General features: G+C 39.7%; 2 protein-coding genes across 22 annotated transcripts in view; one reads left to right on the top strand and one right to left on the bottom strand.

The window, feature by feature from the left end:
- The window catches only part of LOC18423576 (glutathione S-transferase L3), a 30542-nt gene extending 17031 nt beyond the window's left edge, over positions 1 to 13511 (top strand). For 9 of the 21 annotated variants that reach the window (XR_016060699.1, XR_016060696.1, XR_016060691.1 and 6 more), the window contains one exon: positions 6247 to 6468. Coding sequence is in view for 9 of the 21 variants with exons in the window: in XM_020674250.2 (XP_020529909.2) it covers positions 6247 to 6289 (43 nt within the window). In the remaining 12 variants the exon portion in view is untranslated. Of the gene's footprint in view, positions 1 to 3453; positions 4002 to 6246; positions 6469 to 13286 lie in introns of those variants that run through there. The other 12 variants (XR_016060697.1, XR_016060693.1, XR_016060688.1 and 9 more) reach the window with 3 other exon arrangements.
- Positions 13512 to 14384: 873 nt separating this feature from the next.
- Positions 14385 to 15275, bottom strand: LOC18423577 (probably inactive leucine-rich repeat receptor-like protein kinase At5g48380). The gene has a single exon (XM_006828178.4). The coding sequence runs from the start codon at positions 15198 to 15200 to the stop codon at positions 14547 to 14549; it is 654 nt and encodes a 217-aa protein (XP_006828241.1). The 5' UTR covers positions 15201 to 15275; the 3' UTR covers positions 14385 to 14546.
- Positions 15276 to 15747: the final 472 nt, after the last annotated feature.

The following is a 15747-nucleotide window of genomic DNA, read 5'->3' as shown; positions in this document are numbered from 1 at the left end:
TGAAAGTAAAAACTTATTTGCTCTCTTTATCATTCTCTCCCCTCTTTCTCTCTCTCTCTGTCTCTCTCTTTCTCTCTTTGCTAATACAGTTTGGCACATAGGGTGTCGGACCGAAATTTTCTTGCAGTGCGGCAAACTTTTGGTCCGGTACAAAGTATGCCGAATCGTATTACCAGCCTTAACTCAAATTCTAATTGGTTTGGTACACTGGGTGTCAGATTGCATTACAAACCACGTTATTGGAACTCAATGCAGTCCGATACATTGGGTGTCAGATTGAATTTTTTTGCGGCCGGACACAAATATTTGCAGTCAAGCACTTTTTTGTGTCGGGCTGCAAAAACATTTCGGTCCACCGCATTACGAGAGAGAGAGAGAGAGAGAGAGAGAGAGAGAGAGAGAGAGAGAATGGTTTTTACTTTGAGATAGAGAGTGTAGGTAGAAAGAGTCCCAAAATAGAGTAGAGAGAGAAAGTAAAGGCATTTTTGTCTTAAATTTATTGATTTTGTGTTTAGGGGAGAAAATATAAAGAAAAGCAATATTGGGAGTTAGGGTGGGATACAAAGTTTTGACGGGTAGGATGTTTAGAAAGTTGAATTTGGTCATGTATTCCATAAGTTGAATGAGGTTCTATTTGGCTCTTGTATATTAAAAGAGATGTATGCTCATAGGTTTCCAAATTCAAGGTTTTATGTGTGTATGTTTAGCGGAGGATGTTAGAATATGTTCACGTTGCCCTAGGTCTATTTATAGATATGGATAAACCTACCTTAACCTAATGTGCGGCCACTCGCCCTCACTTTACTATCAGCACCTGCTCTCTCATGATCATGATACAGATGATTATTTTTAAACATTTAGGACTTTGTGAGAATGGAACTTTAGACTTCATCGTGGCGCTTGGCATCCTAATGTCCATTCTTGTTATTCGTGCAGTTATCTTCTTTTTTTATTTTATTTATTTATTTATTTATTTATTTTTTATATTTTTATAATTTTTATTTTTTGAGAAACAATAAATTTTATTCCAATCTCAATCTTCATTTTTCACGATTACAATTGCCACACAGGCTCAATTACATTAAATCAAAGAAAAGTAAGCAAAAACAAAAAATTACCTGCCACATATCAGCACCTTTATATAACCACTAATTCTGCAGCGTTCACTTATCTATCAGCTTCCATGTTACACTCCCTAAACACATGAACAAATCCACAATCCATCTCCAAACAACAATTCAACAGTTCACAGACAAGACTGACTATGGTACTTCAATGGATATTCGGCTTCACCTTTTACCCATTTAACAATAACAATAACTGGTTTATTAAAACTCCTACACATTTTTACTCCTTCCAAATCTGTTTACAATTTAGCCTCATTAGCAGTGGCATTACCTACAGAACTGTAATATTTTAATCATAAATTTCCTTCACAATTCCTAATTAAGCCACGTTGCCCCTCTGGACCACGTTTTCCCATTGAACTTCTATCGAAATTAATCTTGATCCAGCTTTCATCAGGATTGTGACCACATCCCTAGTCCAATCTTCTTTACCACATAGTATCTCCTTTCCCCACCATTACCCTCATATTTTTAATGAAGAAATCTCTATATGCAGTAATCCCCTTCCATATCACAGATATACCCTTTTATTGTTACCTTTTGCCACATTTCCATGTTCTAAATCTTCCCCATATTTCTCCCCAATAATTGTTCTTTTTAATGACATCTCTCCACCACCACTTTGTTAATAGTGCACTATTCATAGATTTCAGTTTTTTAATCACCATGCCTCTATCACATATTGCAGTACAACCTTTTCCCCATTTGATTAGATTGAACTTCTTCTTAACCTCAAAAGCACCCTAGAAGAATTTTCGCATAATACCTTCAATCATCTTTATAAGCATTCATGCATTTTAAACAGTGACATGAAATATATGGGCAGATTGGATGATGCAACTTTGAGTAATGTCACTCTACCCGCTAAAGGAAGTAACTTGAACTTTGAAGAGTCTAATTTGTATTCTATTATTTGGATCAATGGGTTCCACAATGCCTAAATTCTGTTACTTCCTGAAAGGGAGAAACCAAGATATTTAAATGGGAAACCACCAACAACGTATTTCTTCATGTTAGCACACTATTTCACTTTATCATCATCATAAGCCACCTTATGATACTTGCTTTCTTCATATTAAACTTTTAGCCAGTCACCAATTCAAAAACTCTGAGAAACAATTTCAGGTTTTGTATTTTCATATCATCAACCCCACAAAAAATCAAGGTATCATCTGCATATTGCAGATGAGAAATCACCGAGCCATTGTTCTTGATCATGTATAATGCCCTTGTCCACTACTGTTGTAAGCATCACACTAAACATTTCCCCCATTATCGTGAATAGAAAAATGGATAAAGGATCCACTTGTCTAATACTACGAGATGCTTTAAAGAAACATTTCAGCTTCCCATTAATACGGATGGAAAAATGCGTGGATTCTAAACAACCTTTTATCCAACCAATCATTTGTCACCATAGCCCATCGTCTTTAAGGTATGAAACATTCTACCTTATTATATGCTTTCTCAAGATCTATTTTGCAGACAATACCTTATTTGTTATCAGCAATCTGAGAGCTAATAACTTATTGTGCACATGGTATGCTTTCTGTAATTTGTCTATTTTGGATAAAGGCAGATTGAGGACCTTTAATGACCATAGGCAAGATAGTCTATAATCTTCTTGCTAAACACTTTGCAGGAACTTTATAAAGACTTGTAAGAAGACTAATACGTCTAATGTCATTCAAGCATTCAATCATTCCCTTCAATGTGGAATTTAGACTAGGGCTCACAGCTCCCCTATCATGAAATTCAGATATCATATGACAAACTTCTGTCTTAATCAAATCCCAATACTGTTGAAAAAAAACCAAAAGGAAACCCATCTGGTCCTAGGGCACGATCCCCAGCGAAGCTAAACACTGCTTCTTGAATTTCTAACTCAGAGAAAGGCCTCTCAAGCCAGTTACTTCAATTTGAATTTAGTTTAGAGAATGGGATTTGATTGAAATTAGTATATGGAATAACATCTATTTGAAAATGGTTTACAATAGCATTTTCCATCCCTAACACATCTCCATCCTCTACCCCTTCTATCGTAAGTCGTTGAATATTGTTAATTCATTTTCTAACTTTTGTAGTTGCATGAAAAAACTTGGTATTTAGGTTACCTTCTTTAAGCCATCTGATACGAGACCTTTGTTTCCAATATATTTCATCAGCCCTAAGCCACTCATGCAATTCCTTGTCTAAATTATTACGTAGAACAATGTTTCCTGGTTCAATGACGCCAAAATTCCACTCTTTCAAATCAAATTCTCTAATTTTATTCATTGTTTCCTCCACTTTATTTTTGTAACACTACTCTCCTTCATTTTATCAGTTCTTTTTTGACCCCTTGAACCTTTTGGACACTACAAGCCTAGACCATCCTTGCACATCATAGCGTATGTCGATAGTAAGCACGCGGTGAGAGTGAGCGCGCGGCGATAGTGAGCGCGCGACGATAGTGAGCGCGCGTCGATTGTAAGCGTGCGGTGATAGTGAGCGCGCGACGATAGTGAGCGCGCGGCGATGGTAAGAGCACGACGTTGGTGAGCGCACGGCGGCAGCGAGAACGCAACGACATGAGTGAACAAGGGGCATCGCCGTGTGCGTAGCGCCAGCTGCGGCATTGCCATGCATGATTAAGTGTTCGCCACTTGTCTAGCAGCATGGGAGTTGGTTGCCACCCGTCAGCTTGGCTGTCACCTGCCACTTGAGCGGATACTTAAGCCCTTCCCTCTCCCTCACGTCCTTCACTTTTTACTCCTCCAAATCTCTCTCTCTCTAAAACAAGTTTTGGGGAGGTTCACTCCCTCACTTTGGAGTAGGCATTGTTAGAGATAAAGGACTGTAGAAGAAAGATTGGAGGACACCATTGTTGGCTATGTAAGTGGATTTCTACCCCTTTGCATCAAGTTGTAAGAGTATGAAATTGAAAGTATGAGATTTAAGCATGAATTTTCATGAACAAAGTACGATGTCAAACACGTATGTTGTGTTATGTTTTCCAACAATGAGGTCTTCTTTGCATAATAAGTTGGGCACTGTTATCACTCTTGTGGATCCTGAAATTTTATGGAATGATGCTTGTGTAAGTCTAGCCTAAGATAGAAAAGGTTTCATGTTGTTATCTTGTATGAGTTTGAAGTTATGGAGTGGTCTTTGGAATGTGCCATGAGTATATTGTGATTTTCCATGGAACTTATATGCTTTTGAAATAATATTTTGACTGAGCAAATGATATCCAATTGGCCTCAAATTACCACCATTTGAAAGGTTTATGAGTCTACTTAGATTTTAATGTTTATGTCCAGTTGAGATTCTTGATAGTTTGGAAGATGTGTTTCATTTAGTGCTTATATGCTACTGTTAGCAGATTGTGATAATTTCTAGAAATATGACTTCTACTGTATTAAAACTTTACCTGACCTATTGAGGTCCAAATGACCCAAAAACACAACCATTTGATAGATGCATGAGTCTTCTACGATTTTTATGTTTTAACCTTGCCCAAATTCTGTGTAAATGAGGAGTTATGCTAAAAAATGCTCCAGTATGTCATTATTGACAGATCTCACAGAAACTCAGAATTTTGGTCTCCGTAGCTATGAATTTTGGCTTACCAAATGGAGTCTAATTACCTCGAAACCACAACCATTTGAAAGCTTTGAATGTCTACTAAAAGTTGCATGATAAAATTGTTTCGAAATCCTGCTAGGTTGCAAGCTAGGATTTGAATTGTGAACATATGTCACTATGGGCTAAAATTCAGTAAGATTCAGAACGATATGCTGAACCCTTAATTAATTAAATAATGCTCTGTTAGAAAATTGGAATAGGAATTTAGTTAAATTTCCCTCACAATTTGGGTGATATGCCTCATTCTGTATATGCCCATGATTGATAAGAATAATAATGAATTTAAGTTGTATATGAGTTATGCACATTTTATGCATAAATGTTTCTTTTGAACATAGGTTAAATCCTGTTGCAAGGTTATAAGACACCGAAATGGCATGCTTATGATCCTACATATGTTGAATGTTCCTGACCTCTTGAAAAGAGTAAATTATGAATGAATAAATGTTATGCATGCCTATATACACTGGAACTGATATATGTGATTTCTGGCCACTAGGCAATAGGTCCCCCATTAGTAGTGGATACTTTGTTTCTGTTATATGAATACTGATATCTGACTGCTACGCAATGAGTTCTCCATTGGTAGTAGAATTTCTTATTATGTTATATGAATGTTGATATCTGACTGCTACGCAATGGGTCCTCCATTGGTAGTAGACTTTTTGATTCTATTATATGAATACTGATATCTGACGGCTACGCAATAGGTCCTCCATTGGTAGTAGACTTTCTGATTCTGTTATATAAATACTGATATCCGACTGCTACACAATAGGTCCTCCATTGGTCGTAGACTTTATGATTCTGTTATATGAATACTGATATCCGACTGCTACGCAATGGGTCTTCCATTGGTAGTGGGGTATATTGTACCTCGACCCATATGATAGGAGTGGAGTCGAGAGGTAATCGTAAATAATAGGGAGGGTGGCACCCCCTAAATTGTCCTAGACACTACGTGTTGAGTCCTCCAATGGTAGTGTAACACCCTCTTGCTTGAGGGCACAAGAGAGGGTCGTGTCTTGGAAGGCCTCAGCCTATCGAAAACCCCAAAGCGAGCTAGGGATGTATGCGTGAGTAACGATATTATGAAGTGAGACCTCCACTTGTCATTATCCTCCCTCCTGAATGAGGGTAGAAGTCCCAAGTTTCAGGATTGGCTTAGCCTGATAGATGTGGCTCCTACTTCAGGAGTGATTTAATCTATTTGCTTATTTGAATTCCTTATTCTGTATGATCACCTAATTGTAACTGTGACATGTATAACGGTTGATGCCATATCGAGAACAAGTAATGCTCTGTTAACTAAGTTTTATCCTTTTTATACAGCAATTATTTGTACTCTGATGTATGACCATACTCTGTGCGGAAAATGCGATTTCTGATGGACTATGGGCATGTTTTTATGTATATACTGATAATCGGGAATGCAAAGGCAATGATTTACTTACTGGGCTTATTTCTCACTCCGCTTATTTCATATGTGTAGAGTTTTAGTACCTGATCGCGTGTGGCGAGCAGCTGATCGGTGATAGCAGGCGTTCGAAGTTCAAACCGGTTTAGGATTTCTTTTTGGCTTTGTAGGTGTCTAGTAGCCTTGTCACAAGTTGTTCTATTTGATGTAATATTTTGGGATGAATGTTAGGATTGTAAGCCTCAAACTTTATTGTAAAGACTTTTGAAGAAGAATGAAGTTAATGGTTTTAATTTATTCAGTTTTCAGTGCTTGTTAGATGAGTTTTTATTTATTTCTTGTGGTTTGCTTTGATTCTTCCCTCTTAACACGTATTGATGCCACTCCCACCTGAGTGACGTATGTGACCTCCGGTCGCGATCCCGCACTCTTTTGGTCTTCGGTTTGGGATGGTTGGAGTTTGGGGACGAGGTCGTGACAGTTATGATATCAGAGCAGCTAGGTTTGGGTTCTTGGCCTAGGGAGTTTATAAGTGTCTTTAGAATAGTTTTGGTAGCTTAGTAAATGAGTGCTTGTGTCTTAGGTTGAAGATGTCGAGGATGTGGGCCAATGACGCCAGTTCTAATAATGAGAACACCGAGGCCCTTGGTGAGTTTATCAGGACCTTAAGGCCCTGACACAGATGATGAAAGAGGCAATGCAGGCCCTGTCTACCCCCACCCATTATCTAAATGACAACAACTTGATAGAGAAGTTTAGGAGGCTATCTCCTCGGACTTTTTTGGGGCATGGGGGAGTAGACAAAGCTGATCGATGGAGAAGGCAAATAGAGAAGATCTTCGAGGTATTACAATATACAGAAGAACAGAAGGTCAGACTGGAGACCTTTATGGTAGAGGGAGATGTTGAGCACTTGTGGGGCTCAATGAAGCAGTCTTGGGAGGAAGCATGGACAAAAGTAAATTGGGGAAACTTTCTTGGAGCCTTTAATGAGAAGTACTTTCCTGATTCTATGCAGGAAAGAAAAGAAGTATAATTTATCGAGCTGCAATAGGAAAATTTAACTGTGGAACAGTATACAACCAAGTTTGTTGAGCTGTTGAGGTATGCGCCACATATCATCAATAGTGAGACACGGAAAACAAGTAAGTTTGAAAGGGGTCTTAGGTCAGACATAAAGGGGAGGGCGATATCGGAAAATCTTAAAACCTTATTCCCATTGGTGGACGTGGCCATGAAGATTGAGAGGGCCTGTGAAGAGTCCCGGGTTAGAGGAAACTGTAGGATGGGCCCAGTCCAGTTTGGAAGTTTGGAAAGAAAGGCTCGACCGCCCTCAAGGAGGAACTTTAGGGGAAGAGATAATCCGAGGGCTAAGAAGATTTAGAGGACCTTGCCGGACGACATAAGGGAGAACCGATGCCCAACGTGCCCACATTGCGAGAAAGATAATCACTCGGTGGCTGATTGCTGAAGGAAGACTGGGGCGTGCTTTAGGTGTGGCAAGCCAGGCCACCAGATTTGAGATTGCCTAGCCAAGGGACCAGAGAACCGACCAAAAACTCAAGATCCGGTGTTTGCTCCAATCGAGCAGGAAGCTAAGTCATCAACTTCAGTTATCCGAGGTACGCTCTCCTTTTGTGCCATTGAAGCATGGATCTACACACTCTTTTGTTGCACCTCACTTTGCATGCCACATAAATGCTAGACCTTCCTTGCTTGACTGGACATTGGTAGTGTACACACCTATGGGAGAATCTTTAGAAATTGATACTATCATTAAACACTGTGGGGTTTTGCTTGAAGGGTATGTGCTGCCTATAGAAGTGTTTTGATGATCTTTTTGACCAACTCCAAGGGGCCCAAGTATTTTTCAAGATTAACCTTCAGTCAGGTTATCATCAGCTGCGAGTCAAGTAAGAAGATGTCCCTAAGACCGCATTCTGGACTTGTTATGGTCATTACGAGTTTTTTGTGATGCCGTTTTGACTATCTAATGTCCCGACCGTTTTTATGGATATGATGAACATTATTGTTAGACCCTTCTTAGATGACTTTGTAGTAGTTTTTATAGATGACATCCTAGTGTACTCAAGGAATCGAGAAGAGCATGAACGACATTTAAGAATGGTTATTGAGAAGTTATATGCTAAGCTGAGTAAGAGTGAATTCTAACCCCCAAGCATGGCTTTCCTTGGGCATATTGTTTCCAAAGACGAGGTTGCAGTTGATCCTTGTAAGATTGAGGTTGTGCTTAAGTGGGAAAGACCAACGAATATATCGGAAGTCCATAGTTTTCTGGGTCTAACAAGATGCTATAGGCATTTTGTAGAAGGCTTCTCAAAGATAGTGCTTCCCCTGACTCGCCTAACTCAGAAGGAAGTGAAATTTATATGGTCAGATGATTGTGAGAAGAGTTTTCAAGAATGTGAGAAGAGATTGACTACGACCCGTATACTAACCTTGTCTGAAGGAAAAAAAGGCTTTGTGGTCTACACTGATGCTTCCCATAAGGGACTGGGGTGTGTGTTAATGCCGCACGGGGAAAGTTATAACATATGCCTCTAGACAATTAAAACCGCATAAGCAAAATTACCCAACTCATGACTTAGAGCTCGTGGCTGTGGTCTTTGCCTTGAAGGTTTGGAGACACTATTTTTATGGGGCCCAGTTTAAGATATTTACATACCATAAGAGCCTCAAGTATTTATTTTCGCAGAAAGAATTGAATATGAGATAAAAGTGATGAATAAACTTACTGAATGATTATGACTGCATCATCAATTACCAACCGGGCAAGACAAATGTAGTAGCCGACACTTTAAGCTGGAAACCCTTGATATCAGTAGCACATCTGATGGCCCGAGAGATGAAACTGATAGAAGATGCAGTGGAGTGGTGCCCGATACTACCCTCTAGTTCTGGATTAAGAATAACTGCGAGTATAAGAGTGGAACCTCAACTCTTTCAACAGATCAGGGTAGCCCAAAAGACAGACCTGCAGCTTATGAAAATTCTAGAAGACTTGAAGCAGGAAAGAAATGATAATTTTTCTGTTAGCAGTGATGATCTATTAAGATTTAAAGAGCGAGTATGCGTTTCAAATGATGAAAATATAAAGAGAGTCATTTTAGAAAAGGCACACTACTCCCATTACATTGTATACCCAGGAAGTATAAAAATGTATCGGGATTTAAGGAAAACTTTCTGGTGGAATAACATGAAGAGGGATGTGACACAATTTGTTTCTAAATGTATGACTTGTCAGCAAGTAAAGGCTGAGCATTAGAGACCTATCGGGCTGTTGTAACCCTTGCCTGTTCCTGAATAAAGCGAGAGCACATCACTATGGATTTTGTGTCCGGTTTGCCAAGATTAGGCACTGGAGATGACAGTGTTTGGATTATTGTGGACCGATTAACCAAGGTTGCACATTTCTTATCGGTCCGCAATACCTATACCCTAGACAAACTGGCTCAGTTGTATATCAAGGAAGTAGTAAGGTTGTATGGAGTACCTGTTAGTATTGTGTCCGACAGGGACTCTAGATTTACTTCAAAGTTTTGGAGTAGTCTACAATCAGCTTTGGGGACAAGAATCACTTTTAGTACTGCTTTTCACCCAGACTGATGGACAGTCAGAAAGGACCATTCAGACCTTAGAAGATATGTTGAGGGTCTAAGTTACAGACTTTAAAGGAAACTGGGATGATCACTTACCTTTAATAGAATTTGCATATAACAACAGTTTCCAGGCCAGTATTCAAATGACACCTTTTGAGGCACTGTATGGGAAAAAATGCAGATCGCTAGTGTGTTGGGAAGAAGTCGGCGAAAGGAGACTAATAAGGCCGGAAATTGTTCAAGTAACATTAGAAAAGATCACACTAATTCGAGAAAGGCTTAAAACAACTCAGAGTTGGCAGAAGAGTTATGCCGATAATCGCTGAAGGGAGCTTGAATTTGAAGTGGGTGATCGGGTCTTTTTTAAAGTGTCACAAATAAAAAGAATTATGAGGTTCAACAATAAAGGGAAACTAAATCCATGATTCATTGAACCCTTTGAAATATTAGAGAGAATCAGAGTCGTGGCATATCGACTGGCCTTACCGCTCGAGTTGGCTAATATTCATGATGTGTGTCATGTGTCACTATTGAGAAAGTATTAGCCCGACCTGTCCCATGTCCTGAAGTATGAACCAATTCCGATCAGGGAAGACTTAACTTATGTTGAGTAGCCAATTGAGATTCTGAACAAAAGGGTTCAAGTTTTGCGCAACAAAAAGATTCCCCTAGTCCGGGTTTTATGGCAGTATCATTCGAGGGAAGAATCAACGTGGGAGCGAGAAGATGAAATCCGGGCTATGTACCCCCATTTATTCGATTGACGATTTTGAGGATAAAATCTTTTTAAGGGGAGGATGATGTAAGGACCCAGACAAGTGCGCGACGATAGTAATCACACAACGATAGTGAGCATGCGGCGATAGTAAGCGTGCAGCGATGGTAAGTGTGCAGTGATGGTGAGCGCGCTGCGATGGTGAGCATGCGGTGATAGCAAGCACGTGACGATGGTGAGTGCGCGACGTTGGTGAGCGCCCGACGATAGTAAGCGTGTGGTGATAGTAAGCGTGCGATGATAGAAGAGAGCGCGACAGTGTGTGTGCAGTAGCGAGATTGCAACGCTGCGAGTAAACAAGAGGCATCGCTGTGTGCATAGCGACGGCTGCGCAACGTCGGTTGCAGCACTGCCATGCATGATTAAGTGTTCGCCACTTGTCCAGCTGTATTGGAGTTGGTTGCCACTCGTCAGCTTGGGTTGCCACCTGCTACTTGAGGGGATACTTAAGCCCTTCCCTCTCCCTCACGTCTTTCACTGTTTACTCCTCCACATCTCTCTCTCTCTCTCTAAGACAAGTTTTGGGGAAGTTCACTCCCTCACTTTGCAGTAGCTATTGTTGGAGATGAAGAATTGTAGAAGAAAGATTGGAGGGCACCATTGTTGGCTATGTAAGTGGATTTCTACCCCCTTGCATCAGGTTGTAAGAGCATGAAATTGAAAGTACGAGATTTAAGCATGAATTTTCATGAACAAAGTATGATGTTAAGCATGTATGTTGTGTTATGTTTTCCAACAATGAGGTCTTCTTGCATGATAAGTTATGCACTGTTATCACTCTTGTGGATTCTAAAATTTTGTGGAATGATGCTTGTGTAAGTCTAACCTAAGATAGAAAATGTTTCATATTGTTGTCTTGTTTGGGTTTGAAGTTATGGAGGAAGATTTTGACTGAGCAAATGATATCCAATTGGCCTCAAATCACCACCATTTGAAAAGTCTACGAGTCTAATTAGAGTTTAATGTTTATGTCCAGTTGAGATTATTGATAATTTGGAAGATGTGTTTCATTTTTTGCTCATATACCACTGTTAGCAGACTGTGATAATTTCCAAAAATATTGCTTCTATTATATTAAAACTTTGCCTGACCTATTGAGGTCCAAATGACCCAAAAACATAGTCATTTGATAGATGCATGAGTCTTATACGATTTTCATGTTAACCTTGCCCAAATTCTGTGTAAATGAGGAGCTATGCTAAAAAATGCTCAAGTATGTCACTATTGACAGATTTTACAGAAACTCAGAATTTTGGTCTCTGTTGCCATGAATTTTGATTTACCAAATGGAGTCCAATTACCCCCAAATCACAGCCATTTGAAAGCTCTGAATGTCTATTAAACGTTGCATGATAAAATTGTTTCAAAATTCCTAGGTTGCCAGCTATGATTTGAATTGTGAACATATGTCACCATGGGCAAAAATTCAGCATGATTCAAAACGATATGCTTAACCCTTAATTAATTAAGTAATGCTCTGTTAGAAAATTGTATTAAAAAATTTAGTGAAATTCCCCTCATAATTTGGGTGCTATGACTTATTTTGTATATGCCCATGATTGATAAGAACAATACTGAATTTAAGTTGTATATGAGTTATACACATGTCATGCATCAATGTTTCTTTTGAACATAGCTTAAATCCTATTGCAAGGTGATAGGACATCGCAATGGCATGCTTAGGATCTTACGAATGTTGAATGTTCCTGACCTGTTGAAAAGAGTAAAGTATGAATGAATAAATGTTAGGCATTCCTATACATAGTACAACTGATATATGTGATTTCTGGCCACTACGCAATGGGTCCATTGGTAGTGGATACTCTGTTCCTGTTATATGAATACTGATATCTGACTGCTACGCAATGGGTTCTCCATTGGTAGTAGACTTTTTTATTCTGTTATATAAATATTAATATCTGACTGTTACACAATGGGTCCTCCATTGGTAGTAGACTTTCTGATTCTTTTATATGAATACTAAAATCTAACTGCTACGCAATGGGTCCTCGATTGGTAGTAGACTTTTTTATTTTGCTTTATGAATACTGATATCCGACTGCTATGCAATGGGTCCTCCATTGGTAGTGGGGTATACTCTACCTCGACCCATGTGATAGGAGTGGAGTTGAGAGGTGACCGTAAATAATAGGGAGGGTCGCGCCTCCCAAATTGTCTTGGGCACTATGCATTGGGTCCTCCAATGGTAGTGTAATGCCCTCTCGCCTGAGGGCACAAGAGATGGTCATGTCTTGCAAGGCTTCAGCCTATAGAAAATCCCAAAGCGCTTTAGGGTTGTGTGCATGAGTAAGGATAGTAAGAAGTGGGACCTCCACTTGTCATTATCCTCCCTCCTGAATGAGGATAGAAGTCCCAAGTTTCAGGATTGGCTTGGCTTGATCGATGTGGCTTCTACTTCGGGAGTGATTTAATCTGTTCTGCTTATCTGACTTTCGTATTCTGTATGAACACCTAACTGTAACTATGACATGTATAATGGTTGATGTCATATTGAGAACAAATAATGCTCTATTAACTGAGTCTTACCCTTTTTATACAGCAATTATATGTACTCTAATGTATAATCGTACTCTGTGTGACAAATGCGATTTCTAATGGATTATGAGCATGTTTTTATGTTTATACTGATAGTCGAAAATGCAAAAGCAGTGATCTACTAACTAGGCTTATTGCTCACTCCGCTTATTTCATCTGTGTAGAGTGTTACTACCTGATCGCATGTGGCGAGTAGCTGACCGGTCATAGCAGGCGTTCGGAGTTTGAGCCAGTTTAGAATTTCTTTTTGGCTTTGTAGTGTTTGGTGGCGTTGCCACGTGTTGTTCTGTTTGATGTAATATTTTGGGATGAATGTTGGGCTTGTAAGCCTCAAACTTTTTGTAAAGACTTTTGAAGAAGAATGAAGTTAATGGTTTTAATTTATTCAATTTTCAGTGCTTGTTGGATGAGTTTTTATTTATTTCTCGTGGTTTGCTTTGATTCTGCCCTCTTAACATGTATTGATGCCACTCCCACCTGAGTGACGTACGCGACCTCCGATCGCGATCCCGTACACTATTGCCCTCCAGTTTGGGATGATAGGGGTAAAAAGGGGGGGGGGGGGGGGGGGGGTCATGACATTATTGTTCTAAGAATTTATAACCAGATCACTCATGACTTTCTCTTTTGTCCATGCCGACTCAAATTTAAAATACCCATGACCTCTTTTCAACGTTTTACTCTCCCATATCAAGGGGATATAGTTAGAAGATAATTTTGGAAGAGCGTGAGTTGAACCCAAATGAAATAGCTCAGCCCAAGCCAGATTGACTAGAAAGTGGTCCAATTGAGTCATAATGGGATTCCTATAGCAATTATTTGACCAAGTGAATTTAGCCCCTTCTATTGGGATGTCCATGAGCTCCAATCTAGAGATAAACTCTGAAACCAACCTCATACAAGAATCAATTCTATGTTTTATATTAGATTCATTTGAAATAAGCAACCGAAAACCAGAAATGCTATGCAAGAAAACACAAGAAATAGATCATTTATCCAAGTAATACCATTTAGAGGGGTCGCATATATTCCATATACCCCCTGATAAACCAACATAGTCTTTTGAGCGAAATTGCAAAGGTATAATCCCGACTTAGCATAAAATAATCTAGTATTAGCGAATTTAGTTTCTTGTACCAAAACTAAATCAGGACATTCTTTCTTGACAATAGAGAGAAGCTCTAATTTATGTTTTGTACTACCTGAACCTCTAACATGTCAAGATAATATTTTAATCATTTAGATACCAAAAAAGAGCTATGTCTGGTAGCATATCTACTGTCTACTAACATAAATGGTCTTTTGCGCATAATCCACCATATCGATATTGCAACTCTATACGGAGCTTTTTGATGACGCCCCTTTATTTTAACCGCACCTTTGGTCTTTTAGCTACCTGCTTTTTCCTTCTTCTTGAGCTTCTTCTAAGTACTCACGCAAGCCACCGATAATGGAGGTCCACAAAGCCTTGGATTATTTGCAAAAGAATCAGGTGGTAGACTACGAAAAACAGAGGGAATTGGACCATTGAGCCTATTCGAGGAGACCTGAAAAGTTTTGAGCCTAGGCAAGCCACCAAGTTGAGCAGGAATTTCACCAGAGAACTGATTTTCAGAGAGCTTAATGATGTTCAGGTAAGTACAATTCGCGAGGCTTGCTGGTATTTGACCAGAAAACTTATTAGAAGAGAAATCAACAGAGGTCACCATAGGAATCTTTTGTGATATATCAGAAGGCAAGTTACCAGAGAGATCATTGTTAGAGAGATCAAGACCAGTCATGCTTGTGCAATTCTCTAAGCCTTGAGGGAACTGGCCTTGAAGGCCAAGGCCTGAAAGCCTTATGTTGAGGACCTTGTTCTCGTCCGGGTGCCAACACTCGACGCCCAAGAACGAGCAGATGGAGACATGGGAGTTGTTGTTGAAGTTCCAAGAAGAGAGGTAGTGGAATGGGTCTCTAAGAGAAGCTTTCAGGGCTAAGAGGCACTGTATATCGGTCTCTCCGCCATGGCTAAAGACCCAAGTTTGCAGAATAACCCCTAGAAAGATATACATGGAAGGAGCCACAGAGATCAACATCTCTCTCTCTAACAAACCCAAATCTCAACTTAGGGAGAAGAAATCCCAACAACAAACCTCTCTATCTTTCTATTTGTTTCTCAGTCTCTCTCTTAGTTAACTATAAAACAAACCCCAATTTTTGACGTCTGTGAAATGAATGAATGATGCCTCCACCCAGTTTCCAAGACCCAGTCAAAGTCATCAACCAAAGTCTGCCCCAGTTTCCAACCCAATCTTCAACAGAAACCCATTGGAAAGGGGGAAAGTGAGAGAGAGGGGTCTTTACCTTTCTTCCAACCCCACATCATGGACAAGAATAGGAGAGTGTGAATGTGGGTTTTGAAGATTGGAAAATGAGTCGTTCTCTAGCCCATGACCTCCCTGTGATAAAGATAGAGAGAGGGGGGAGAGAGAGGAAGGGAGAAAAAGGGAGAGATGGTGAGCGCATCAATCCATGTTCGTAAAATCGGACCGAAACTGTTAACCAGACATGGCCTAGAAGCGGTTTAAGTGGCCTAACCGATAAATCGGCCAATTCAATCGTTCTAGCCAGGCAAGTCTTGAG

Source organism: Amborella trichopoda, chromosome 8 (assembly GCF_054954075.1).
Source record: "Amborella trichopoda isolate Santa Cruz 75 chromosome 8, AtrichopodaSantaCruz75HAP2 v2.0, whole genome shotgun sequence".
NCBI classification, from domain to species: Eukaryota; Viridiplantae; Streptophyta; class Magnoliopsida; order Amborellales; family Amborellaceae; genus Amborella; species Amborella trichopoda.
Note: the sequence above shows the minus strand (reverse complement) of the source record. Positions and strands in the feature narration are given on the sequence as shown.